Raw genomic sequence first — 27,698 nt, 5'->3', positions numbered from 1 at the left:
GGGTACAGTTGCATACACACTGACTCTCACTGGGGTACAGTTGCTTACACAATGACTCTCATTGGGGTACAGTCACACTGACTCTCACTGGGGTACAGTCACACTGACTCTCGCTGGGGTACAGTGACACTGACTCTCGCTGGGGTACAGTCACACTGACTCTCGCTGGGGTACAGTCACACTGACTCTCGCTGGGGTACAGTCACACTGACTCTCGCTGGGGTACAGTTCCGCACACGCTGACTCTCGCTGGGGTACAGTTCCGCACACACTGACTCTCACTGGGGTACAGTTGCATACACACTGACTCTCACTGTGGTACAGTTGCATACACACTGACTCTCATTGGGGTACAGTTGCATAAACACTGACTCTCACGGGTACAGTCACACTGACTCTCACTGGGGTACAGTCACACTGACTCTCACTGGGGTACGTCACACTGACTCTCGCTGGGGTACAGTCACACTGACTCTCGCTGGGGTACAGTCACACTGACTCTCGCTGGGGTACAGTCACATTGACTCTCGCTGGGGTACAGTCACACTGACTCTCGCTGGGGTACAGTTCCGCACACACTGACTCTCACTGGGGTACAGTTGCATACACACTGACTCTCACTGGGGTACAGTTGCATACACACTGACTCTCACTGGGGTACAGTTCCACACACACTGACTCTCACTGGGGTACAGTTCCACACACACTGACTCTCACTGGGGTACAGTTCCACACACACTGACTCTCACTGGGGTACAGTTCCACACACACTGACTCTCACTGGGGTACAGTTCCACACACACTGACTCTCACTGGGACATAGTCCCACACACACTGACTCTCACTGGGGTACAGTTCCACACACACTGACTCTCACTGGGGTACAGTTCCACACACACTGACTCTCACTGGGCTACAGTTCCACACACACTGACTCTCACTGGGCTACAGTTCCACACACACTGACTCTCACTGGGGTACAGGTTCCATACACACTAACACTCACTGGGGTACGGGCTCCACACACACTGACTCTCACTGTGATACAGTTCCACACACACTGACTCTCACTGGGGTACAGTTCCACACACACTGACTCTCACTGGGTTACAGTTCCACACAGACTGACTCTCACTGGGATACAGTTCCACACACACTGACTCTCGCTGGGGTACAGTCACACTGACTCTCGCTGGGGTACAGTCACACTGACTCTTGCTGGGGTACAGTCACACTGACTCTCGCTGGGGTACAGTTCCGCACACACTGACTCTCACTGGGGTACAGTTGCATACACACTGACTCTCAATGGGGTACAGTCACACTGACTCTCACTGGGGTACAGTCACACTGACACTCGCTGGGGTACAGTCAGACTGACTCTCGCTGGGGTACAGTCAGACTGACTCTCGCTGGGGTACAGTCAGACTGACTCTCGCTGGGGGACAGTCTGACTCTCGCTGGGGTACAGTCAGACTGACTCTCGCTGGGGTACAGTCAGACTGACTCTCGCTGGGGTACAGTCAGACTGACTCTCGCTGGGGTACAGTCAGACTGACTCTCGCTGGGGTACAGTCAGACTGACTCTCGCTGGAGTACAGTCAGACTGACTCTCGCTGGGGTACAGTCAGACTGACTCTCGCTGGGGTACAGTCAGACTGACTCTCGCTGGGGTACAGTCACACTGACTCTCGCTGGGGTACAGTCACACTGACTCTCGCTGGGGTACAGTCACACTGACTCTCACTGGGGTACAGTTGCATACACACTGACTCTCACTGGGGTACAGTTGCATACACACTGACTCTCATTGGGGTACAGTTGCATACACTCTGACTCTCATTGGGGTACAGTTGCATACACTCTGACTCTCATTGGGGTACAGTTCCGCACACTGACTCTCACTTGGGTACAGTTCCGCACACTGACTCTCACTTGGGTACAGTTGCATACACACTGACTCTCACTGGGGTACAGTTGCATACACACTGACTCTCACTGGGCTACAGTTGCATACACACTGACTCTCATTGGGGTACAGTTCCACACACACTGACTCTCACTGGGGTACAATTCCACACTCACTGACTCTCACTCGGGTACAGTTGCATTCACACTGATTGTCACTGAGGTACAGTTGCATACACACTGACTCTCACTGGGGTACAGTTGCATACACACTGACTCTCGCTGGGGTACAGTTCCGCACACACTGACTCTCACTGGGGTACAGTTGCATACACACTGACTCTCATTGGGGTACAGTCACACTGACTCTCGTTGGGGTACAGTTCCGCACACTGACTCTCACTGGGGTACAGTTGCATACACACTGACTCTCACTGGGGTACAGTTGCATACACACTGACTCTCATTGGCCTACAGTTGCATACACACTGACTCTCATTGGGGTACAGTTCCACACGGACTGACTCTCAATGGGGTACAGTTCCACACACACTGACTCTCACTGGGGTACAATTCCACACATACTGACTCTCGCTGGGGTACAGTCAGACTGACTCTCGCTGGGGTACAGTCAGACTGACTCTCGCTGGGGTACAGTCAGACTGACTCTCGCTGGGGTACAGTCAGACTGACTCTCGCTGGGGTACAGTCAGACTGACTCTCGCTGGGGTACAGTCAGACTGACTCTCGCTGGGGTACAGTCAGACTGACTCTCGCTGGGGTACAGTCAGACTGACTCTCGCTGGGGTACAGTCAGACTGACTCTCGCTGGGGTACAGTCAGACTGACTCTCGCTGGGGTACAGTCAGACTGACTCTCGCTGGGGTACAGTCAGACTGACTCTCGCTGGGGTACAGTCAGACTGACTCTCGCTGGGGTACAGTCAGACTGACTCTCGCTGGGGTACAGTCAGACTGACTCTCGCTGGGGTACAGTCAGACTGACTCTCGCTGGGGTACAGTCAGACTGACTCTCGCTGGGGTACAGTCAGACTGACTCTCGCTGGGGTACAGTCAGACTGACTCTCGCTGATGTACAGTCACACTGACTCTCGCTGGGGTACAGTTGCATACACACTGACTCTCACTGGGGTACAGTTGCATACACACTGACTCTCACTGGGGTACAGTTGCATACACACTGACTCTCACTGGGGTACAGTTGCATACACACTGACTCTCATTGGGGTACAGTTCCACGCACACTGACTCTCACTGGGGTACAATTCCACACTCACTGACTCTCACTCGGGTACAGTTGCATACACACTGATTGTCACTGAGGTACAGTTCCACACGCACTGACTCTCGCTGGAGTACAGTTCCACACTCACTGACTCTCACTGGGGTACAGTTGCATACACACTGACTCTCATTGGGGTACAGTTACATACACACTGACTCTCACTGGGGTACAGTCACACTGACTCTCACTGGGGTACAGTGCCACACACACACTGACTCTCACTGGGGTACAGTCACACTGACTCTCACTGGGGTACAGTCGCACTGACTCTCACTGGGGTACAGTCGCACTGACTCTCACTGGGGTACAGTCACACTGACTCTCGCTGGGGTACAATCACACTGACTCTCGCTGGGGTACAGTCACACTGACTCTCGCTGGGGTACAGTCACACTGACTCTCGCTGGGGTACAGTCACACTGACTCTCGCTGGGGTACAGTCACACTGACTCTCGCTGGGGTACAGTCACACTGACTCTCGCTGGGGTACAGTCACACTGACTCTCGCTGGGGTACAGTTCCGCACACGCTGACTCTCGCTGGGGTACAGTTCCGCACACACTGACTCTCACTGGGGTACAGTTGCATACACACTGACTCTCACTGTGGTACAGTTGCATACACACTGACTCTCATTGGGGTACAGTTGCATAAACACTGACTCTCACTGGGGTACAGTCACACTGACTCTCACTGGGGTACAGTCACACTGACTCTCACTGGGGTACAGTCACACTGACTCTCGCTGGGGTACGTCACACTGACTCTCGCTGGGGTACAGTCACACTGACTCTCGCTGGGGTACAGTCACACTGACTCTCGCTGGGGTACAGTCACATTGACTCTCGCTGGGGTACAGTCACACTGACTCTCGCTGGGGTACAGTTCCGCACACACTGACTCTCACTGGGGTACAGTTGCATACACACTGACTCTCACTGGGGTACAGTTGCATACACACTGACTCTCACTGGGGTACAGTTCCACACACACTGACTCTCACTGGGGTACAGTTCCACACACACTGACTCTCACTGGGGTACAGTTCCACACACACTGACTCTCACTGGGGTACAGTTCCACACACACTGACTCTCACTGGGACATAGTCCCACACACACTGACTCTCACTGGGGTACAGTTCCACACACACTGACTCTCGCTGGGGTACAGTCAGACTGACTCTCGCTGGGGTACAGTCAGACTGACTCTCGCTGGGGTACAGTCAGACTGACTCTCGCTGGGGTACAGTCAGACTGACTCTCGCTGGGGTACAGTCAGACTGACTCTCGCTGGGGTACAGTCAGACTGACTCTCGCTGGGGTACAGTCAGACTGACTCTCGCTGGGGTACAGTCAGACTGACTCTCGCTGGGGTACAGTCAGACTGACTCTCGCTGGGGTACAGTCAGACTGACTCTCGCTGCGGTACAGTCAGACTGACTCTCGCTGGGGTACAGTCAGACTGACTCTCGCTGGGGTACAGTCAGACTGACTCTCGCTGGGGTACAGTCAGACTGACTCTCGCTGGGGTACAGTCAGACTGACTCTCGCTGGGGTACAGTCAGACTGACTCTCGCTGGGGTACAGTCAGACTGACTCTCGCTGATGTACAGTCACACTGACTCTCGCTGGGGTACAGTTGCATACACACTGACTCTCACTGGGGTACAGTTGCATACACACTGACTCTCACTGGGGTACAGTTGCATACACACTGACTCTCATTGGGGTACAGTTGCATACACACTGACTCTCATTGGGGTACAGTTCCACGCACACTGACTCTCACTGGGGTACAATTCCACACTCACTGACTCTCACTCGGGTACAGTTGCATACACACTGATTGTCACTGAGGTACAGTTCCACACGCACTGACTCTCGCTGGGGTACAGTTCCACACTCACTGACTCTCACTGGGGTACAGTTGCATACACACTGACTCTCATTGGGGTACAGTTACATACACACTGACTCTCACTGGGGTACAGTCACACTGACTCTCACTGGGGTACAGTGCCACACACACACTGACTCTCACTGGGGTACAGTCACACTGACTCTCACTGGGGTACAGTCGCACTGACTCTCACTGGGGTACAGTCGCACTGACTCTCACTGGGGTACAGTCACACTGACTCTCACTGGGGTACAGTCACACTGACTCTCGCTGGGGTACAGTCACACTGACTCTCGCTGGGGTACAGTCACACTGACTCTCGCTGGGGTACAGTCACACTGACTCTTGCTGGGGTACAGTTCCACACACACTGACTCTCACTGGGGTACAGTTGCATACACACTGACTCTCACTGGGGTACAGTTGCTTACACAATGACTCTCATTGGGGTACAGTCACACTGACTCTCGCTGGGGTACAGTGACACTGACTCTCGCTGGGGTACAGTCACACTGACTCTCGCTGGGGTACAGTCACACTGACTCTCGCTGGGGTACAGTCACACTGACTCTCGCTGGGGTACAGTTCCGCACACGCTGACTCTCGCTGGGGTACAGTTCCACACACACTGACTCTCACTGGGGTACAGTTGCATACACACTGACTCTCATTGGGGTACAGTTGCATAAACACTGACTCTCACTGGGGTACAGTCACACTGACTCTCACTGGGGTACAGTCACACTGACTCTCGCTGGGGTACGTCACACTGACTCTCACTGGGGTACAGTCACACTGACTCTCGCTGGGGTACAGTCACACTGACTCTCGCTGGGGTACAGTCACACTGACTCTTGCTGGGGTACAGTTCCACACACACTGACTCTCACTGGGGTACAGTTGCATACACACTGACTCTCACTGGGGTACAGTTGCTTACACAATGACTCTCATTGGGGTACAGTCACACTGACTCTCGCTGGGGTACAGTGACACTGACTCTCGCTGGGGTACAGTCACACTGACTCTCGCTGGGGTACAGTCACACTGACTCTCGCTGGGGTACAGTTCCGCACACGCTGACTCTCGCTGGGGTACAGTTCCGCACACACTGACTCTCACTGGGGTACAGTTGCATACACACTGACTCTCACTGTGGTACAGTTGCATACACACTGACTCTCATTGGGGTACAGTTGCATAAACACTGACTCTCACTGGGGTACAGTCACACTGACTCTCACTGGGGTACAGTCACACTGACTCTCGCTGGGGTACGTCACACTGACTCTCGCTGGGGTACAGTCACACTGACTCTCGCTGGGGTACAGTCACACTGACTCTCGCTGGGGTACAGTCACATTGACTCTCGCTGGGGTACAGTCACACTGACTCTCGCTGGGGTACAGTTCCGCACACACTGACTCTCATTGGGGTACAGTTGCATACACACTGAATCTCATTGGGGTACAGTTCCACGCACACTGACTCTCACTGGGGTACAATTCCACACTCACTGACTCTCACTCGGGTACAGTTGCATACACACTGATTGTCACTGAGGTACAGTTCCACACGCACTGACTCTCGCTGGGGTACAGTTCCACACTCACTGACTCTCACTGGGGTACAGTTGCATACACACTGACTCTCATTGGGGTACAGTTACATACACACTGACTCTCACTGGGGTACAGTCACACTGACTCTTACTGGGGTACAGTGCCACACACACACTGACTCTCACTGGGGTACAGTCACACTGACTCTCACTGGGGTACAGTCGCACTGACTCTCACTGGGGTACAGTCGCACTGACTCTCACTGGGGTACAGTCACACTGACTCTCACTGGGGTACAGTCACACTGACTCTCGCTGGGGTACAGCCACACTGACTCTCGCTGGGGTACAGTCACACTGACTCTCGCTGGGGTACAGTCACACTGACTCTTGCTGGGGTACAGTTCCACACACACTGACTCTCACTGGGGTACAGTTGCATACACATTGACTCTCACTGGGGTACAGTTGCTTACACAATGACTCTCATTGGGGTACAGTCACACTGACTCTCGCTGGGGTACAGTGACACTGACTCTCGCTGGGGTACAGTCACACTGACTCTCGCTGGGGTACAGTCACACTGACTCTCGCTGGGGTACAGTCACACTGACTCTCGCTGGGGTACAGTTCCGCACACGCTGACTCTCGCTGGGGTACAGTTCCGCACACACTGACTCTCACTGGGGTACAGTTGCATACACACTGACTCTCACTGTGGTACAGTTGCATACACACTGACTCTCATTGGGGTACAGTCACACTGACTCTCACTGGGGTACAGTCACACTGACTCTCGCTGGGGTACAGTCACACTGACTCTCGCTGGGGTACAGTCACACTGACTCTCGCTGGGGTACAGTCACACTGACTCTCGCTGGGGTACAGTCACATTGACTCTCGCTGGGGTACAGTCACACTGACTCTCGCTGGGGTACAGTTCCGCACACACTGACTCTCACTGGGGTACAGTTGCATACACACTGACTCTCACTGGGGTACAGTTGCATACACACTGACTCTCACTGGGGTACAGTTCCACACACACTGACTCTCACTGGGGTACAGTTCCACACACACTGACTCTCACTGGGGTACAGTTCCACACACACTGACTCTCACTGGGACATAGTCCCACACACACTGACTCTCACTGGGGTACAGTTCCACACACACTGACTCTCACTGGGGTACAGTTCCACACACACTGACTCTCACTGGGGTACAGTTCCACACACACTGACTCTCACTGGGGTACAGGTTCCATACACACTAACACTCACTGGGGTACGGGCTCCACACACACTGACTCTCACTGTGATACAGTTCCACACACACTGACTCTCACTGGGGTACAGTTCCACACACACTGACTCTCACTGGGTTACAGTTCCACACAGACTGACTCTCACTGGGATACAGTTCCACACACACTGACTCTCGCTGGGGTACAGTCACACTGACTCTCGCTGGGGTACAGTCACACTGACTCTCGCTGGGGTACAGTCACACTGACTCTCGCTGGGGTACAGTTCCGCACACACTGACTCTCACTGGGGTACAGTTGCATACACACTGACTCTCATTGGGGTACAGTCACACTGACTCTCACTGGGGTACAGTCAGACTGACTCTCGCTGGGGTACAGTCAGACTGACTCTCGCTGGGGTACAGTCAGACTGACTCTCGCTGGGGTACAGTCAGACTCTCGCTGGGGTACAGTCAGACTGACTCTCGCTGGGGTACAGTCAGACTGACTCTCGCTGGGGTACAGTCAGACTGACTCTCGCTGGGGTACAGTCAGACTGACTCTCGCTGGGGTACAGTCAGACTGACTCTCGCTGGGGTACAGTCAGACTGACTCTCGCTGGAGTACAGTCAGACTGACTCTCGCTGGGGTACAGTCAGACTGACTCTCGCTGGGGTACAGTCAGACTGACTCTCGCTGGGATACAGTCAGACTGACTCTCGCTGGGGTACAGTCACACTGACTCTCGCTGGGGTACAGTCACACTGACTCTCGCTGGGGTACAGTTGCATACACACTGACTCTCGCTGGGGTACAGTTGCATACACACTGACTCTCACTGGGGTACAGTTGCATACACTCTGACTCTCATTGGGGTACAGTCACACTGACTCTCGCTGGGGTACAGTTCCGCACAGTGACTCTCACTTGGGTACAGTTGCATACACACTGACTCTCACTGGGGTACAGTTGCATACACACTGACTCTCACTGGGCTACAGTTGCATACACACTGACTCTCATTGGGGTACAGTTCCACACACACTGACTCTCACTGGGGTACAATTCCACACTCACTGACTCTCACTCGGGTACAGTTGCATTCACACTGATTGTCACTGAGGTACAGTTGCATACACACTGACTCTCACTGGGGTACAGTTGCATACACACTGACTCTCGCTGGGGTACAGTTCCGCACACACTGACTCTCACTGGGGTACAGTTGCATACACACTGACTCTCACTGGGGTACAGTTGCATACACACTGACTCTCATTGGGGTACAGTTGCATACACACTGACTCTCATTGGGGTACAGTCACACTGACTCTCGTTGGGGTACAGTTCCGCACACTGACTCTCACTGGGGTACAGTTGCATACACACTGACTCTCACTGGGGTACAGTTGCATACACACTGACTCTCATTGGCCTACAGTTGCATACACACTGACTCTCATTGGGGTACAGTTCCACACGGACTGACTCTCAATGGGGTACAGTTCCACACACACTGACTCTCACTGGGGTACAGTTCCACACACACTGACTCTCGCTGGGGTACAGTCAGACTGACTCTCGCTGGGGTACAGTCAGACTGACTCTCGCTGGGGTACAGTCAGACTGACTCTCGCTGGGGTACAGTCACACTGACTCTCGCTGGGGTACAGTCAGACTGACTCTCGCTGGGGTACAGTCAGACTGACTCTCGCTGGGGTACAGTCAGACTGACTCTCGCTGGGGTACAGTCGGACTGACTCTCGCTGGGGTACAGTCGGACTGACTCTCGCTGGGGTACAGTCGGACTGACTCTCGCTGGGGTACAGTCGGACTGACTCTCGCTGGGGTACAGTCGGACTGACTCTCGCTGGGGTACAGTCAGACTGACTCTCGCTGGGGTACAGTCAGACTGACTCTCGCTGGGGTACAGTCAGACTGACTCTCGCTGGGGTACAGGCAGACTGACTCTCGCTGGGGTACAGTCAGACTGACTCTCGCTGGGGTACAGTCAGACTGACTCTCGCTGGGGTACAGTCAGACTGACTCTCGCTGGGGTACAGTCAGACTGACTCTCGCTGGGGTACAGTCAGACTGACTCTCGCTGGGGTACAGTCAGACTGACTCTCGCTGGGGTACAGTCAGACTGACTCTCGCTGGGGTACAGTCAGACTGACTCTCGCTGGGGTACAGTCAGACTGACTCTCGCTGGGGTACAGTCAGACTGACTCTCGCTGGGGTACAGTCAGACTGACTCTCGCTGGGGTACAGTCAGACTGACTCTCGCTGATGTACAGTCACACTGACTCTCGCTGGGGTACAGTTGCATGCACACTGACTCTCGCTGGGGTACAGTTGCATACACACTGACTCTCACTGGGGTACAGTTGCATACACACTGACTCTCACTGGGGTACAGTTGCATACACACTGACTCTCATTGGGGTACAGTTCCACGCACACTGACTCTCACTGGGGTACAATTCCACACTCACTGACTCTCACTCGGGTACAGTTGCATACACACTGATTGTCACTGAGGTACAGTTCCACACGCACTGACTCTCGCTGGGGTACAGTTCCACACTCACTGACTCTCACTGGGGTACAGTTGCATACACACTGACTCTCACTGGGGTACAGTTACATACACACTGACTCTCACTGGGGTACAGTCACACTGACTCTCACTGTGGTACAGTCACACTGACTCTCACTGTGGTACAGTCACACTGACTCTCACTGGGGTACAGTTCCACACACACTGACTCTCACTGGGGTACAGTTCCACACACACTGACTCACTGGGGTACAGTTCCACACTCACTGACTCTCACTGGGGTACAGTTGCATACACACTGACTCTCACTGGGGTACAGTTACATACACACTGACTCTCACTGGGGTACAGTCACACTGACTCTCACTGGGGTACAGTCACACTGACTCTCACTGTGGTACAGTCACACTGACTCTCACTGGGGTACAGTTCCACACACACTGACTCTCACTGGGGTACAGTTCCACACACACTGACTCACTGGGGTACAGTTCCACACACACTGACTCTCACTGGGGTACAGTTCCACACGCACTGACTCTCACTGGGGTACAGTTCCACACTCACTGACTCTCACTGGGGTACAGTTGCATACACACTGACTCTCACTGGGGTACAGTTGCATACACACTGACTCTCACTGGGGTACAGTTGCATACACACTGACTCTCATTGGGGTACAGTTGCATACACACTGACTCTCATTGGGGTACAGTTCCACGCACACTGACTCTCACTGGGGTTCAATTCCACACTCACTGACTCTCACTCGGGTACAGTTGCATACACACTGATTGTCACTGAGGTACAGTTCCACACGCACTGACTCTCGCTGGGGTACAGTTCCACACTCACTGACTCTCACTGGGGTACAGTTGCATACACACTGACTCTCACTGGGGTACAGTTACATACACACTGACTCTCACTGGGGTACAGTCACACTGACTCTCACTGTGGTACAGTCACACTGACTCTCACTGTGGTACAGTCACACTGACTCTCACTGGGGTACAGTTCCACACACACTGACTCTCACTGGGGTACAGTTCCACACACACTGACTCACTGGGGTACAGTTCCACACTCACTGACTCTCACTGGGGTACAGTTGCATACACACTGACTCTCATTGGGGTACAGTTACATACACACTGACTCTCACTGGGGTACAGTCACACTGACTCTCACTGGGGTACAGTCACACTGACTCTCACTGTGGTACAGTCACACTGACTCTCACTGGGGTACAGTTCCACACACACTGACTCTCACTGGGGTACAGTTCCACACACACTGACTCACTGGGGTGCAGTTCCACACGCACTGACTCTCACTGGGGTACAGTTCCACACGCACTGACTCTCACTGGGGTACAGTTCCACACTCACTGACTCTCACTGGGGTACAGTTGCATACACACTGACTCTCATTGGGGTACAGTTACATACACACTGACTCTCACTGGGGTACAGTCACACTGACTCTCACTGTGGTACAGTCACACTGACTCTCACTGTGGTACAGTCACACTGACTCTCACTGTGGTACAGTCACACTGACTCTCACTGTGGTACAGTCACACTGACTCTCACTGTGGTACAGTCACACTGACTCTCACTGTGGTACAGTCACACTGACTCTCACTGGGGTACAGTTCCACACACACTGACTCTCACTGGGGTACAGTTCCACACACACTGACTCACTGGGGTACAGTTCCACACGCACTGACTCTCACTGGGGTACAGTTGCACACTCACTGACTCTCACTGGGGTACAGTTGCATACACACTGACTCTCATTGGGGTACAGTTACATACACACTGACTCTCACTGGGGTACAGTCACACTGACTCTCACTGTGGTACAGTCACACTGACTCTCACTGTGGTACAGTCACACTGACTCTCACTGGGGTACAGTTCCACACACACACTGACTCTCACTGGGGTACAGTTCCACACACACTGACTCTCACTGGGGTACGGTTATGTTTGGGACTGCAGTGCCTCCAGTTTTATGTTTCTAGAGCCTTTAACTGATGATTGACACTGGCACAAGTGCAGCACGAGGGGAGTGTTGCACTTTGAGCTGCTGCCTTTCTAAGTGGGGGCTAAACAGAAGCCCTGTCTGCCCTCAGCTGAATCTAAAAGCTTCCATGTCTGTTCAAAGAGGAGCTGGAGAGTTGGCCAATATTTATTCCCGAATCAACGTCACTGAAAAAGATGACCTGGTTGCTGTCACATTACCATTTGTGGGAGTTTGCTGTGCGCAAATTGGCTGGCATGTTTCCTACATAAGAATGGCGACTATACTTGGAAAAAGTACTAGATTGCCTATGAGGTGCTTTGAAATGTCCTGGAGTTAGTGAGAGGTGCTATAGAAATGCAAGTCTTTCTTTACTGCCCATTTTCTGTGTGGTATTTCTTTAAGAGATTGTGAGCAGAGCAGGACAATGAGCTCAGCTGTGAAATCCAGCACTGGGCCGTGACTTTCGAACACTTCATCCTGGAAAAATGTTTCAGCTGTTCAGGAATGTCTCAGTGTAAATGTTCACCAAGAGGTTGAAATAATGCTTGTTCTTATGAACACGCAGCAGCATTTTAATGGTGTCTGCAGAAAGGCTGGCAGGAACTAGCGTTGAAGGTGAGATTCCCAGACACACAACTCACTGTTAAATCACATTTTCACTCTCTGTCCTTCAGCCCTGCACTTGATCTGCTGTGTTGTTCCTTGGCTGCGGCTGGAGTGGTACAGCACAAACTGCAAGGCTCTCAATCTGTTAATCCCCCTGTTCTTCACCATGTGATTGAATTACATACCTTCCCCCAAGACTGATTTTTCAAATCCGTGGATTCTGTCCCGACATCAGGTGTCTTTACGTTGAAGGGAAAACCAGACAGTGACACGAGGGAGAAAGGAACAGACAAGGATATGTTGTTAGAGTTAGATGAAGGAGGGTAAGAGGAGGCTCATGTGCAGGGTGAATGACAGCATGGAGCAGTTGGGCCAAATGGCCTGTTTCTGTGCTGTATATTCCGGGTAATCCCAGTTAGCAAACCCCCTCTTCCACTTTGCAAAGGTGAGTTTTAGTCAGAAATTTGTCGTCTTTGGCATCCTTCCACCTGTGTGAGATGATGGACCTGCAGCAACCACAACCACTGGGGATGGGAGAGCTTCTTCTGGTGTATTTTTGCTGATTCCTGAAGGGTCCAGCCTGTGAGAGGCAGTGGACGTGCCTGAGCCAGCGATGTCGCCTCTGTTTCAATGCCAATGAACTCAGGAGCTCTGGCTTTGAGAGAAACTGCTGCTTTCGTGATTTTTATCCTCCCGTGAGATGCTCAGATAATTACTCCTCCAGACTTTGGGATAATTGGACAATCCCGGAGGACAGAGCAACTTCCCTAATCAGTGCATCTGTCACTGGCCTCAGTATTCACTCCCACCACCACCGACGCACAATGTCAGCAGTGTGTACCATCGACAAGATGCACTGCAGCGACTCACCAAGGCTGCTTAGACAGCACCTTCCAAACCTGCAGCTTCTACCATCTAGAAGGGCAAGGGAAGCAGACATACGGGAACAGCACCACCTGCAAGTTCCCCTCCAAGTCACTCACCATCCTGACTTGGAACTATGTCCTTCACTGTTGTTAGGTCAAAATCTTGGAACTCCCTCCCTAACAGCACTGTGGGTGTACCTACACCACATGGACTGCAGCGGTTCAAGAAGGCAGCTCACCACCACCTTCTCAAGGGGCAATTAGGGATGGGTAATTAATGCTGGCCCATGGATACTGAAAAGCCACACACACAAACACACACACGCACACACACACATTTGCTCTTTTTATTCTTTGAAGAGATTTTGAAACAAGTGAGTGTCTCATTCGGCCATTTGAAAGGACAATGGAGATGAACCATGTCGGTGTGGGGATTGGAGTCACATACAGGGACCAGCAGGTTTCCCTCCTTAAAGAGGCATTAATGAACCAATTGCGTTTTTACAACAATCTGGTAATTTCATGGTCACTTTTACTGAGAGCAGTTTTTTTTTTAAATTTCCAGATCTTTTTAATCTCACGTTCTGTGAATTGTTAGTCCAGGAACGGAAACACCCCAATAACTATCTGAATGCTACCTCACTCTATCTAGAAAGCTGTTCTCTCTGATCCTCAGGCTGCTGCTGATGGGACTGGTTAGATTATGGAATCTGAACCTTTTATTTTAACTTGAATTAAATTAGAGAGGATTTAGAAACATCCACATAATGAAGAACAGTCAGTAATGATTTGTTTGTTGTAGTTCTTATTTGGCCAGACACTAAGCCTGGAATTTCCCTCATCTCTCTCCAGCTGTGGTTGAATGATAAGAGAGTGCAGGGATTGATGGTGACTTGATGGTTTTTCTCAACCCCTTTGGGGGTTCAGGGAGTTTTTATAAAGAATTTACCTCAAGATGTGAAATGACTGGGTGGAGTTGGTGAGAGGGGAGAGTGTACATGGGCTGTGGAGGGGGCGGGGGGGTGGAGATTGAGTGAGTGGCAGGGCGTACACGATGGGGGTGTTTGAAAGAAAGGCTTCCATTATGTATAGTACACATTGTGTCTGTGGCCAAAGCAGGATACTCACTGACAGCAGAAACAGAAATACCTGGAAAAACTCAGCAGGTCTGGCAGCATCGGCGGAGAAGAGCACAGTTGAGGACTCGAAACGCCAACTTTGTTCTTCTCCGCCGATGCTGCCAGACCTGCTGAGTTTTTCCAGATACTTCTGTTTCTGTTTTTGATTTCCAGCATCCGCAGTTCTTGGCTTTTATCTCTTTTTTTACTCACTGATCGCCATCTGCACATGTACAATGACTAGTCTGTGCGTACTCAGCAATCCATTGACATCATGGTGTTGGTAACTGACGCAGCCTATAGTACATCATACAACCTTGGAATGCCCTACAATGCTTTCTAGCCAATGAAGTACTTTTTTGAAGTGTAGTCACTGTTTTTTTTTCATTCATGTGACATGGGTGTCACTGGCTAGGCCAGCATTTGTTGCCCATTCCTTGTTGCCCTTGTTCAGGGGGCAGTTAAGAGCCAACCACATTGCTGTGGGTCTGGAATCACATGTAGGTCAGACCAGGTAAGAACAGCAGATTTCCTTCCCTAAAGGGCATTAGTCAGATGGTTTTTACCAGCATTGGCAATGGTTTTGTAGACATCATCAGACTTCTAATTCCAGATTTCCATCTGCCGTAATGGGATTTGAACGCGGGCCCCCAGAGCATTACCCTGACTCTCTGGGTTACTAGTCCAGTGACAATACCACTACACCCACCTCCACATCTAATGTAGGAAATTTAGCAGCCAATTTGCGCAAAGCAATGAAATAAATGAGTGCGCAGTTTTTTTTCAATGATGTTGGATTAGGGAAAGACATTGGTCAGGCCATCGGGGAGAACTTCCTGTTCTCCCTTCAACAGTGGCCGTGGGATCTTTTCTGTCCATCCGAAAGCTGGGGCCTCAGTTTAACGTCTCATCTGAAAGGCAGTGCCTCTGACCGTGCAGCACTCCCTCAGTACTGCACTGCAGAGCCGGCCTGGGTTCTGTGGATTCGTTAGGCTCTAGTTGTTGGTAGCGGGAGGGGGGGCGGGGGGGCTGGTGGAGGCGGAAGGAAGAGCGACTGCGTCCCCTGGGAATTGGAAGAATTTGCATTCGACCCCTCCTCCTCCTTAAAGTTAACTGTCGGTTCCCATACTCGGGACAGATAACCAGCCAAACGATTAGGAAGAGTTTGCAGGGCCCTTGTTACCTGCAGGCGGAAAGGAGAATTCCCTTCAGTGATTATCAGTTCTGCAGACTGCTGGAGGCTTTAGGGAGACTAATATATTATACAAGCTGGGAAAACAGCTATTCTAACCATTCCAACATTTGAGGAACCATTTACCGTACCTTCTCTAATAGGAGTACACAAAGCGATTTATTCTTTTTTGACATGCTCTCTCCTTCCTTTCTTCAATAATGGATCTCTTGGCCTTGAACCCTCTCTGTCCCTCCCCTGCACACGCTGTGCTCCCCTGGAGTGACGCTTTTCCCTTCAAGAGGTGAAAATCTCCTGCCCTCTCGGCCTCTTCTGTTTTGTTCCTCTAGTGTTCTCATGGGGAAGCACCCGGAATTCAACATTCTAGCTTTCAAATCATTTACAGTGTCGGGCCCACCTTCTGTAGCGGCGTTCACACCTGCACCCTCCTGGTCCCCACTTCTCCCTCTCTCCCTCCACCCCCATTCCACCATAGGAACTGAAGGTTGCCATTCAGCCCATCCCATTTCCTTATCCCTTGACTACCCCAGATTCCCTGAGTAAATTTCTCTGTTTTAATCATCACGTGTGAGCACTGCAGCATATCCAATACGAGGGTTCCATTCTAAACTGCTCAATATTTTGAACACCTCTGTTAAACCTGCCCACGACCATCTCTGCTCTGGAGGAGAACAATCCCAGCTTTCTCAGTCTATCGATGTAACTGCAATTCCACATCCCTGGTGTAGTTTTTTAAAATTCATTTATCAGATGTGGGCGTCACTGCCCAGGCCAGCATCTATTGCCTATCCCTAATTACCCTTGAGAAGGTGGTGGGTGAGCTGCCTTCTTGAACCGCTGCAGTCCATGTGGTGTAGGTACACCCACAGTGCTGTTAGGAAGGGAATTCCAGGATTTTGACCCAGCGATAGTGAAGGAACGGTGATATATTTCCAAGTCAGGATGATGAGTGACTTGGAGGGGAACTTCCAGGTGGTGGTGTTCCCATCTATCTGCTGCCCTTGTTCTTCTAGGTGGTAGTGGTTGTGGGTTTGGAAGATGTTGTCTAAGGAGGCTTGGTGAGTTCCTTGTAGATGGTACACACTGCTGTTACTGTGCGTCAGTGGTGGAGGGAGTGAATGTTTGTGGATGTGGTGCCAATCAAGTGGGCTGCTTTGTCCTGGATGGTGTTGAGCTTTTTGAGTGTTGTTGGAGCTGCACTCATCCAGGCAAGTGGAGAGTATTCCATCACACTCCCGACTTGTGCCTTGAAGATGGTGGACAGGCTTTGGGGAGTTGGGAGGTGAGTTACTCACCGCAGGATTCCTAGCCTCTGACCTGCTCTTGTAGCCACAGTATTTATACGGCTAGTCCAGTTCAGATTCTGTTCAATGGTAATCCACAGGATGTTGATAGTGGAGAATTCAGCGATGGTAATGCCATTGAATGTCAAGAAGCAATGGTTAGTTTCTCTTGCTGGAAATGATCATTGCCTGGCACTTTTGTGGTGCAAATGTTACTTGCCACTTGTCAACCCAAGCCTGGATATTGCCCAGGTCTTGCTGCATTTGGACATGGACTGTTTCAGTATCTGAGGAGTCGCGAAAGGTGTTGAACATTGTACAATCTTTAGCAAACATCCCCACTTTTGACCTTATGATGGAAGGAAGGTCATTGATGAAGCAGCTGAAGATGGTTGGGCCGAGGACACTACCCTGAGGTACTCCTGCAGTGATGTCCTGAAGCTGAGATGACTGACCTCCAACAACCACAACCATCTTCCTTTGTGCTAGGTATGACTCCAACCAGCAGACAATTTTCCCTCTGATTCCCAATGACTCCAGCTTTGCTAGGGCTCCTTGATGCCACACTCGGTCAAATGCTGCCTTGGTGTCAAAGGCAGTCACTCTCTTCTCTGTGATTGATTATGTGAGTCTGTTTACTGTTGATGCTTACTGTGCTTGATTGGTTAAGCTTGGGTGTGGATTTGGAGCAGACACAAGAATTAGGGGTAGGAGTATTCCAAATGGCCTGTCGATGTTTTATGACATACCTGTTACACACTCTCACAGTCTTCTGTGTCATCTCTGCATAGCTCTGAGGTATCAAATACCTGGTACCGTTCTGATAAATTTCCTCTACACTCTCTCCAATGCTTGGACATCCTTCCTCAGAACTGGACACAAAACTCCAGCTGATTTATGAAGGTTGAGCATAACTTCTGTGCTTCACTACCCTTTGTTCATAAAGCCAGGGATGGACAATACTTAAGGATCCACCTGTGAAGTTTGTTTGGCTGGATTGTGTGTGAAGTGTTTTCTATTAACATTATTGCTTGTGGTTAGAATGGTTTGGCCTGTAGCTAGCCAGCGGTTCCTATTGGACAATACTGGGTTCAATGATTTGGGGTGGGGGTGTTATTGTGACTTTGGGTGGTTACTGTAAAACAGGTCATATTGGATTGGCCCACGTTTCACAGATTGTAACCCATGGAAATGATGACTGGGGAGAGGTTTAAAAGACAGTAGATCCAATACACTCTCGCTCAAAATCAGTTGACCTCATTGGAGTATCAGTGAGCTGCTCGACTGTGTGGGCATCACGGCCCAGCCCCCACCCTGTCCGCAGGAATGCCTACTGGTTCTCTAGTCCAGGGCGCTGAAGTCCATTCTAACCCTCTCAACCTCTGACCTTCCTCACTAACTTCTGTCCCCTCCAGCCCCCCCACAAAGCCAAACGTTCAGGCACTTTCAGCTGTTGTGGTCTAACCGAGATCCAATAGAAATTTAAGGTAATTTCTCGGCTCTAGAATTTAAACTCCACCAGACATGAACCCTAGTGATTTGTTTGTGTTTTTTTAATGGTTTTGTTAGGCTGCGCCACTGCTGTTAATGATTTGTGAAGGGTAACTCCAGATCCCTGTGCTATGGCCTAAAATGTACTCTATTTTCTGAGCATGTACTCTATGTGGCACCTTTACTTTTCTTATTAAAATGCACCACCTCGCGCTTAGCATCTAATCATAGAATGATAGAGAAGGCCATGGGCAGTGTTTGGCGCTTTGAAAGAGTTAAATTATTATCCACATTGAAATTCATTTGTTTTTTACAAGCCAATCCTGCGAGTTTATTAACGTTTTGGGTTTTGTTACTGTCTTGCTCACTATTAACTATCGCAGCCCAATAAATTGTACAGACAAAGCTAAGAGCCACAGACTCCAGTTGTAAAAGTTTTATTTTTCAAATCAGTTTAACGAGCTGTTTATAGAATCCAGAATATACACGTGATTTTAAACAATCAAGCGGCAGAACAGTTTACATAACCTGCATGATCCCTGTAACCACCTCCGATTCACAAATAAAGCCAGGCTTCACAATGGTGTCAGGTAATGGATTCCTATTGTAAACAGCCCTGTCTCCCAAATACACTATGAGTTCAAATCTCCACTCTCTGAAACCCTCATTCATTTACACATGGTTGGGGGAATCGTCAGATTGGGGGTAATATATTAGCTAGGATTGAAGATTGGTCAATGTATAGGAAAGCGATAGGAAGGATAAAGGGGCTCATTCTGGAGCTGTGTGGTTGGAACTAGCGGAGTGCTGTAAGGATCAGTGCTGGGGCCTCGCCTATTTACAATCTATAATAATGACTTAGGTAAAGGTATGGGGAGATGGTGGTGTGGTGGTACTGTCAATGGACAAGTAATCTAGAGACCCAGACCAATGCTTTGGGGACATGGGTTCAAACCCCACTATGGCAGCTGGTGGAATTTAGATTTAATGAATAAATGTGGAATATAAAGCTAGTCTCAGTAACGGTGACCATGACACTATCATCAATTGTTGTAAAAACCCATCTGGTTCACTAATGCCCTTTAGGGAAGGAAATCTGCCACCCTTACCTGGTCTGGCCCTACATGTGACTCCGGACCCGCTACAGTGTGGTTGACTCTTAACTGCCCCTCTGAAATGTTCAATGCAAGGGCAATTATGGATGGGCAACAGATGCTGGCCTTGGCGGGGGATATCCACATCCCATGAAAGGACATTTAAAAAAAAAAGTCAAATTTTCGGATGATACAAAGCTGGGTGGGTAAGCTGTGAGGAGAACACAAAGAGGTTGCAAACAAGTATTGATGGGATAGTGGGTGGGTGGGCAAGAACCCGGCAAATGGATAATGTGGGCAAGGAAGGAGGAATAGAAAAGCAGAATTTTTTTTCAAAAGGCGAGAGAGATTAGGAAATATTGGTGTTGAGAGAGTTTTGGGTGTCCTTGTAAGTGATTCAGTTGTGTGGAAATTCCTAGGAGAAGGTTATGGAAAGAATCTATGGAAAGAATGAAGATAACATGTAGGTACAGCAAGCAACTGGGAAAGCACATGGATGTTGGCCATTATTGTGAGGGGATTGGAGTATAAAAGTAAAGTCCTGTTACAATCATATAGGGCCCTGGAATACTGTGTGCAGTTTGATCTCCTTACCCAAGGAAGGATATACTTGTCTTGGAGGAAGGTTCATTAGCTTGATTCCTGGTATGAGGAGACGTTGAGTAGAATGGGCCGATGTTCTCTGAAGTTTAGAGGAATGAGAGACGATCTCAAAGAAATGCATACTTTTTTTTTAGAGGGTTTGACAGGGTAGACACTGAGGCCAGAATTTTCCAGCCCCCTCACCATCCCGGCAGGGCCGATGAGCCATTGAAATCTGCGTTCACAGCGGCCGGACTGGAAGATGTGGCCGGTGTGAGGGGCTGGAAAATTCCAGCCTCAGAGTCTGTTTTCCCATTGCTGGTGGCGTCTGGAACTAGGGTCAGGAGAAGGAGTTTGCCATTTAGAACTGGGCGGAGGAGAACTTTCTTCACTCAAACCTTTTGATTTTTCTGCTCCAGAGAGCAGCGGCTGCTCAGATGTTGAGACCATCGCTGAAAACAGGGTTTCTGGTCATTTATCACGGTCGCTGTTTGTGGGATCTTGCTGTGTGAAAATTGGCTGCAGCAGTCCCTACATTACAACAGTGAGTACACTTCAGAAGATATACTGCATTGGCTGAAAAGCACTTTGGGATGTCCTGAGTTTGTGAAAGGTGCTATAGGAATGCAAGTCTTTCCTGAGGTGGGTGCAGTGCACGGCGTTAGACACACATCCAGTAATGAGGAAGGAAGTGATTGACTTTCCTTCGGGGCCAAGGAGAAAAAGTAAGGAGAGTCGGACTAATCTCATAGGTCTTTCAAAGAGCGGGCACAAGCACGATGGGCTGAATGGCCTCCTACTTTGCGGCATTATTCCTATCCCCAGCGGCGGCCTCAAGGAAACTTGCTTGCCTTTGGGTGAGGGCCGGGTCAAACTGCTGTGACTCTCCTGTAGTCAAATAGCCCGCTGTCCAGATTGGCATATGAGTGGTGGGTGAGGTTGGGAGGACAAGAGAGGGAGCAGCAGCTGTTGCCTTTTAGGGGAGGAGGGCGAATATTGGGGGTGGAGTGGGATTTTAAAGGTGAAATCACAGTAGAGCTGATGTTTTATTTATTCCAGCTGCTGATCGGCAGGTTCAGAAAGGGATTTGGCCGGGAAAGGGAAAGGGAAATGGAATCCGTCAGCGCCACAATGTCGATAAGGTAGGTAACCTTTAAAGTCTTAAACAGCGGAGCAGGTCTCTGTACGGCGGGGGCTTGGAATCTAGAGTCGCTGATGTGACCCCCTCCTCACCTCCCTTCCCCACCCCAACCCCAGCCCCACCATCCCCATCCCCTCACTGAATAAACACTGGACTCTCACTAAGAAATCCTTCAGCTGCTTCCTGATGGAGGAAGATGTACACACTTTCCTTGGCTCAGTGAAAACTGTCTCCCTCAGGAAATATTCCTAAAGGATCCTCATGATTTAGAACTTGGTTCCTGACTAAATCTTCCCTTCAACCCCAATGTCAGGATTTAAACCTTAGGGGTTGGATTTTACTGGCGCTCGGGATGTTGGTCTGGGAGGCAGGGAGGGGGCGGAACAGTAAAATAGTGGGAAGTTGCTCCTAGGAGATGGGCGGGAGATTAGCATAATTTAAAGCTCTATGAAGGGCCATTTAAATGGGACTGCCAGCGTTTTGCCGATTGGCGGGGCGACTGTCTTTCCCCCCTCACTCCAGCTGTGTGGGATGGAGGCCACCAGCTTAATGGAGACTGCCTCCCAGTGGCAGCCCCAGGGGCCATCAGTTTCATGGCCCTCAGAGGGGTCTGCGAGTAGGGAAAGGCTCCTGTGGCCCCAGTGATCTCCGCAGACCCTTGGCCCTCCTGAACTTTCGTTTTTAATTTACTTAATTGGAGGCGCCCCCGAGGTCTCCTCTCCACCTCAGCAGCCCCTACCTCTCCAAGTAGCGCTGCTGAGGTTTCAGAGCTGCCAGTTATCTGATTGGACCAGAAGAACCAGGAGCCCACCTGCTGTTGTTAATTGTTGGCCAATTAGGAGGCTGCCTGTGGTGTAATGACTGAGCTGGTTCCGCTGCTGGCTCATGACCCACTTTTTGCCTTGACAGCAGGAGCCTGAAGCCCAGAGAAAATTCAGCCGCTCATGTCTGGAGTTCATTGCCTGAGTGCGTGGTGGAAACAGATTCAATAATAACCTTCAAACAGGAAAGCTATACCGAAATAGCACGGATGATGTGCTCCAAAATCCCAGCACCGACTGGTCCATACAGTGTTCGTGCTCCACAAGAGCCTCCTCCCACCCCTTCATCATCTCCCTCTATCACCATATCCTTCTAATCCTTTCTCCCTCGTGTTAATCCAGCTTCCCCTTAAATGCATCGATACTGTTCACCTCAGCCACTCCCTGTGGGAGTGAGCTCCGCATTCTCACCACTCTCTGGGTAAAGAAGTTTCTCCTGAATTCCCTGGTTGGATTTATCAGTGACTATCTTATATTTATGACCCCCCTAGTTTTGATCTTCCCTAAGTAGAGGTGGGAAGAGGCAATTAAGGAGCATTAACTCTGGCCTAAACCTGCGGGGTTGAATGGCCTGTAATTCAGCCTAAGACAAACCAAAAATGTGAACAGCAGTTTTGCTCTTTAAGAATTACTTCAAAGAGACTCTCGGAGACTTTGGAATCTATCCCAGATAGCCTTGAGGCTGTAATTGTATCTGCAATGTCTTACTGTGATGCACAGCAATGTTTAAAATATGAGAGCGTGGATATGCTCTGGTATTAAAGGGGCCGCTGTCTTTCTGAAGTGTCTTGCAAACATTTTATTTCCTTTACAAACTCTGGGTGACAGTAGAAATGAGGAGAGGTCTCAAATCATTCAAGAATGTCTTAAATGCTGGTGAACAGGTTGAAATGAAAATCGAAAAGGCTAACGGGACATGTTGGCCTTTATCTGCAGGGAGGTTGGAATACAAAGGGGTGGAAGTTGTGTGACTGTTCCACAAAGCAGCAGTCAGCCTCTAACCAGAGTACTTGGCTTCAGTTCTGGGCACCGCACCTCAGGAAAGATATATTGGACTAGGATATATTCATCGGAATGATACCTGGGCTAAAAGGGTTAGAATAAACTAAAACCGTTAACAAATTTACAGCACAGGAGGAGGCCATTTAGCCCATCGCGTCTCTACCAGCCGAAAGAGTTATCCAGTCTAATCCCACTTTCCAGCTCTTGGCCCCATTGCCCTGTAAGTTATGGTGAGTCCCACCACCCTCTGAGTGAAAAAAATGTTTCCTCAACTTCCCCCTTATTCTTCTACCCAACTACTTTAAGTCTCTGCCCCCCTGGTTGTTGACCTCTCTGCTAATGGAAATAATATTCTAGGCATTGTTTGACGAATACAGAATATATAACGGCCAGAATTTTACATCGCGCAGACGGACTTGCACCCGACCTGCCCGGCCGCGAAATAGCGCACGGTGACATCGGGCGAGCGTCCTGAGGTCATTGCGCGCTGGCGCGATATTTCACTCAGCAGGTACGTGTGGCAGTCGGACGCACGCTTACCAACAATGAAGCGGGTAATTAAGCCCATTGAGGAGGCAGTCGAAAGTGATTTTTCGTGGCCCGTCCACTTTTACAGTTGGCGGAGGGGCCAATCGGCCGGGCGGCTTTTACATTTTTGCTTCGATCCAGGACGGGATGAAATCTAAAAAGAGATTTCTGGGGGACTGGTTTTTTTTTATGAGGTTTGTTTTCAGGTGCTTGATGGTGCTGCATGGACACGTTTTGCAGCATTTTTGTTGTTTTGTTTATTCTGCGGAGGTCTGCAGCTCCCCCGGGGCAGCTGTCCGCCTTCGGGGAGCTCGGTGCAAGCGCTCGCCCAGCGCCCGCGATGATGTCGGCGTCCCTCACTCCTCCCTACCCCCGCCGGCAGCGCTGAGCCTTTCTCAGGGCGTGGTTCACGCGGGCTGGCCAGTAATTGGTTGGGGGCCAATCACAGTCGGGGACCCGTTTCCTCTCCGCTCCTGGGCCCACAGATCGAGCATGGCCGACCAGCGAAAAATTCAGGCCAATGGATCTGCAGAGGTCTATAAACAGGAGCTTTATTGGAACACATCTTACTGCTCTGCTACATATTGTACAAGAGAAAGCAAACCATGTGATGTTGCATCACTTCCTGTGATGATGTATATTGTATCTGATTAGCATATTAAACAGTTAAAATAAACCCATTATACAACATCTCCCCCAAGTTCTCGGATTCCCATTTCACTATTGCATAGATCAAACAAACCACAACTCTAACTCTGGTGTGGTGCAGTCCTTAATCTTGTTTTCTTCTCTTAGATCTTCCTCTTTCCTCCGTTCTCTCTGTACGGACAATCACTGTGGCGGTTTCCCTAGTCTACCAGAATGGGTCCTCTCCTCGATTGAAGGGGGTTTGAGCCCTGCAGATGGTCCCTCAGACTCTGCCGGGCTGGTGGGGAATTGGCAGACGTCTCGGGTTCAGGTTGTCACCTGATTGGTGGAAGAAAGAAGCATCTCTGGCTGGTTAGATTGGGTAGATAATTGCTTCCATGGGGTAGGAGGTTGCTTCTGTGAGGCAACCAGGCCATGTCTGTTCTGTCTCATCGTGCCATTGACTGTTTGAATGAGGTAGGACCATGGATGTGGTGTCTGTTCAACCACTTGTCCATAGTGAGCTTGGTCTTGGATCCAAACTGGCTGTCCTGGTTGGAGTCTGCCATATGACGTTTGTCATAGTTCCACATCTGGCTGGAATGATATTTTTCCGCTTTCTTTCTCATCTTTGCCCAGAGCACAGCTTCCAATCCTGTACAAGATGCATCTGCAGCAATGATGGTGGGTAGCTCTGGGTTATAGTGAGCTTAAAATATCAGATGATATGAGCATCTCATTGACTTTTCTCAAAAGACCTCTGTCAAACTTCCTCCCAGCGCCGTGTATTGTCATAACAGCTGACGTAGTGGCTCATTGGTTACTGCTAATGTTGGGCAGGAACCAAACTGTGAACCTCTGGAGCTCAGTCACGTTCCAAGCAGCTGGAAACTCTTCGATTGCTCTTGCCTTCGGTGGATCAGCTCTGACAGTGGATGCATTCACAATATGCCCAAGGAACTTGACAGTCGTCTGCGAGAATTCACATTTGCTATTGAAAGTCCTGATTCCTGTAGAGGTTGCAGCACAGCTCACACTCTAGTGTCATGTTCTGTCTATATGGATCCATAGATCAGGACATCATCCACGTGACATTTGGCTCCATTCCAGGATACTTGACATTGTCATCCGGAAGATTTCTGCTGCTGATGCCGATGGGTAATCAGTCGAAACAAAGCCTCCCAAACAGAATGATGAAGGTCGTGAGCAACTGAGACTCTTTTTTACGGGGGGTAGTTGTCAAAAAACACTATTTGTATCTAGATTTGTAAAGATTGACCTCTTTCCCAATTTAACTAAGCTCTCAAGTACAGACAACATAGGATAAACTTCATGTTCAACTGTTTTGTTCAGCTGGGTAAGATCTACACAAATTCTGACAATTCCCTTAGGTTTTGGCACCGGGACAATTCCCGAGCACCAGCTTGTTGATTCTGTCACATGTGAAATAACCCCTTCCTTCAACATAGAGTCAATGTCCTCCTTTACTTTTGGCAAGAGTGGACGAGGAAATTTTCTGGGTGTAAACAGACACACTGGCTTTGTTTCAGGATGTACAGTAATTGGTATCCTTTCTTCAGCCTTGCTAGTCCTGTGAAAAGCTGTGGGAATTAGCTCTGAAGTTATTTGGTTGACCTTTCCCGGCTTCTCAGTTCCTCTACTCTGCAAATTGGATGATGTCGATATGTACCGGCCTGCTCAAGAATGAGCAACTTCTGGTTCTGAATCACATACAATGTTCCTGTGATTTCTTCCTCTACCTATTGGAGGATTGCCTTCAGTTCTCCAATGACCTTGAGCTCCAATCCTCCCAGACGTGTAGCTTTTAGCCTGATGGCCGAAGAGAGCTTCTTGCCAACTAGAGTTCAGCATCAAAGAACTGAAACTACTGCACCTGTGTCTACAGTTTGTCTTGTATCCCTCTATGAGGCTATCAGAGCTCCACTAACTTCTGCCTGGTTCCTCGATCCCTCCAACAAAAGGGACCTCATTATTATGGATATCATCTACTTCATGGATCTTGCCTCCTTTTGAAGGCTTCCCTTTTTGCGTGTTCTGTACAGGCTTCTTGCTGTGGCTCACAGCCTAGAAATAGCCCATCTTCCTGCATAAATGGCATTCAGCCTCTTTGATAGCACAGTTTTCATGCCTGTGTTTTTCCGATTACAGTTAGCTGGGGCTGTTGACGGACTCTCCCCGTCTCCTCTATATTTGACGTTCTCAACGGAGTCAGCAGAGATGGGGCTCTCCCTGTCCAGTCGAACCATAGATTGATTCTGTTTCCTGACCTCAGCTGTTTCCTGACCTCAGCTGGTCTGCTCAGTTAGATTGCCTTTGCAAACATCAGTTAGATCATCTCTTGGCTGCAAGAGCTCAGACAAGGCATCAGCCAACACTCCCATAACAATTCTGTCTCTAATCAGCTCGTCTTTCAAACTGCCAAACCCACAGTCCTCTGCAAGCTCATATTGGTCATTTACTACAGCATCAATGCTTTCCTCTTTGTTGGTTACATTTATTAAATTTAACCTGCTGAACAATTGTTTTCTTTCCCTGATTGAAGTATGTATCAAGTACCTTGATTACTTCATCGCATGTGGCTTTTTTCTCTTTGATAGTTTGCCTGATGGGGATATCATCTGCACAGCCACCCACCACATATAACAGCGTGCTGACGTGCTTACTGCTCACCTTTGCAATGGGACCTGATGCGATTTGCTATCGAGCGAATCTCCGATATCAATTCAGCCTCTGACATAGCCTAGTAAGGCACTCAGTTCAAGGGCAATTAGGGATGGGCAACAAGTGGCTGGCCTTGTCAGCAACAT

General features: G+C 49.9%; 1 protein-coding gene across 1 annotated transcript in view; it reads left to right on the top strand.

Annotated features, from left to right (window-relative positions):
• The window catches only part of LOC144681485 (carbohydrate sulfotransferase 11), a 96,726-nt gene that overhangs the window by 36,225 nt on the left and 32,803 nt on the right, over nt 1–27,698 (top strand). The window contains exon 2 of the mRNA XM_078543107.1: nt 21,811–21,893. Coding sequence (XP_078399233.1) covers nt 21,811–21,893 — 83 coding nt within the window. The remainder of the gene's footprint in view (nt 1–21,810; nt 21,894–27,698) is intronic.

Source organism: Cetorhinus maximus, chromosome 6 (genome assembly GCF_964194155.1).
Source record: "Cetorhinus maximus chromosome 6, sCetMax3.hap1.1, whole genome shotgun sequence".
In the NCBI taxonomy this organism is placed as follows: Eukaryota; Metazoa; Chordata; class Chondrichthyes; order Lamniformes; family Cetorhinidae; genus Cetorhinus; species Cetorhinus maximus.
This window is presented reverse-complemented; position numbering and strand designations above follow the sequence as displayed.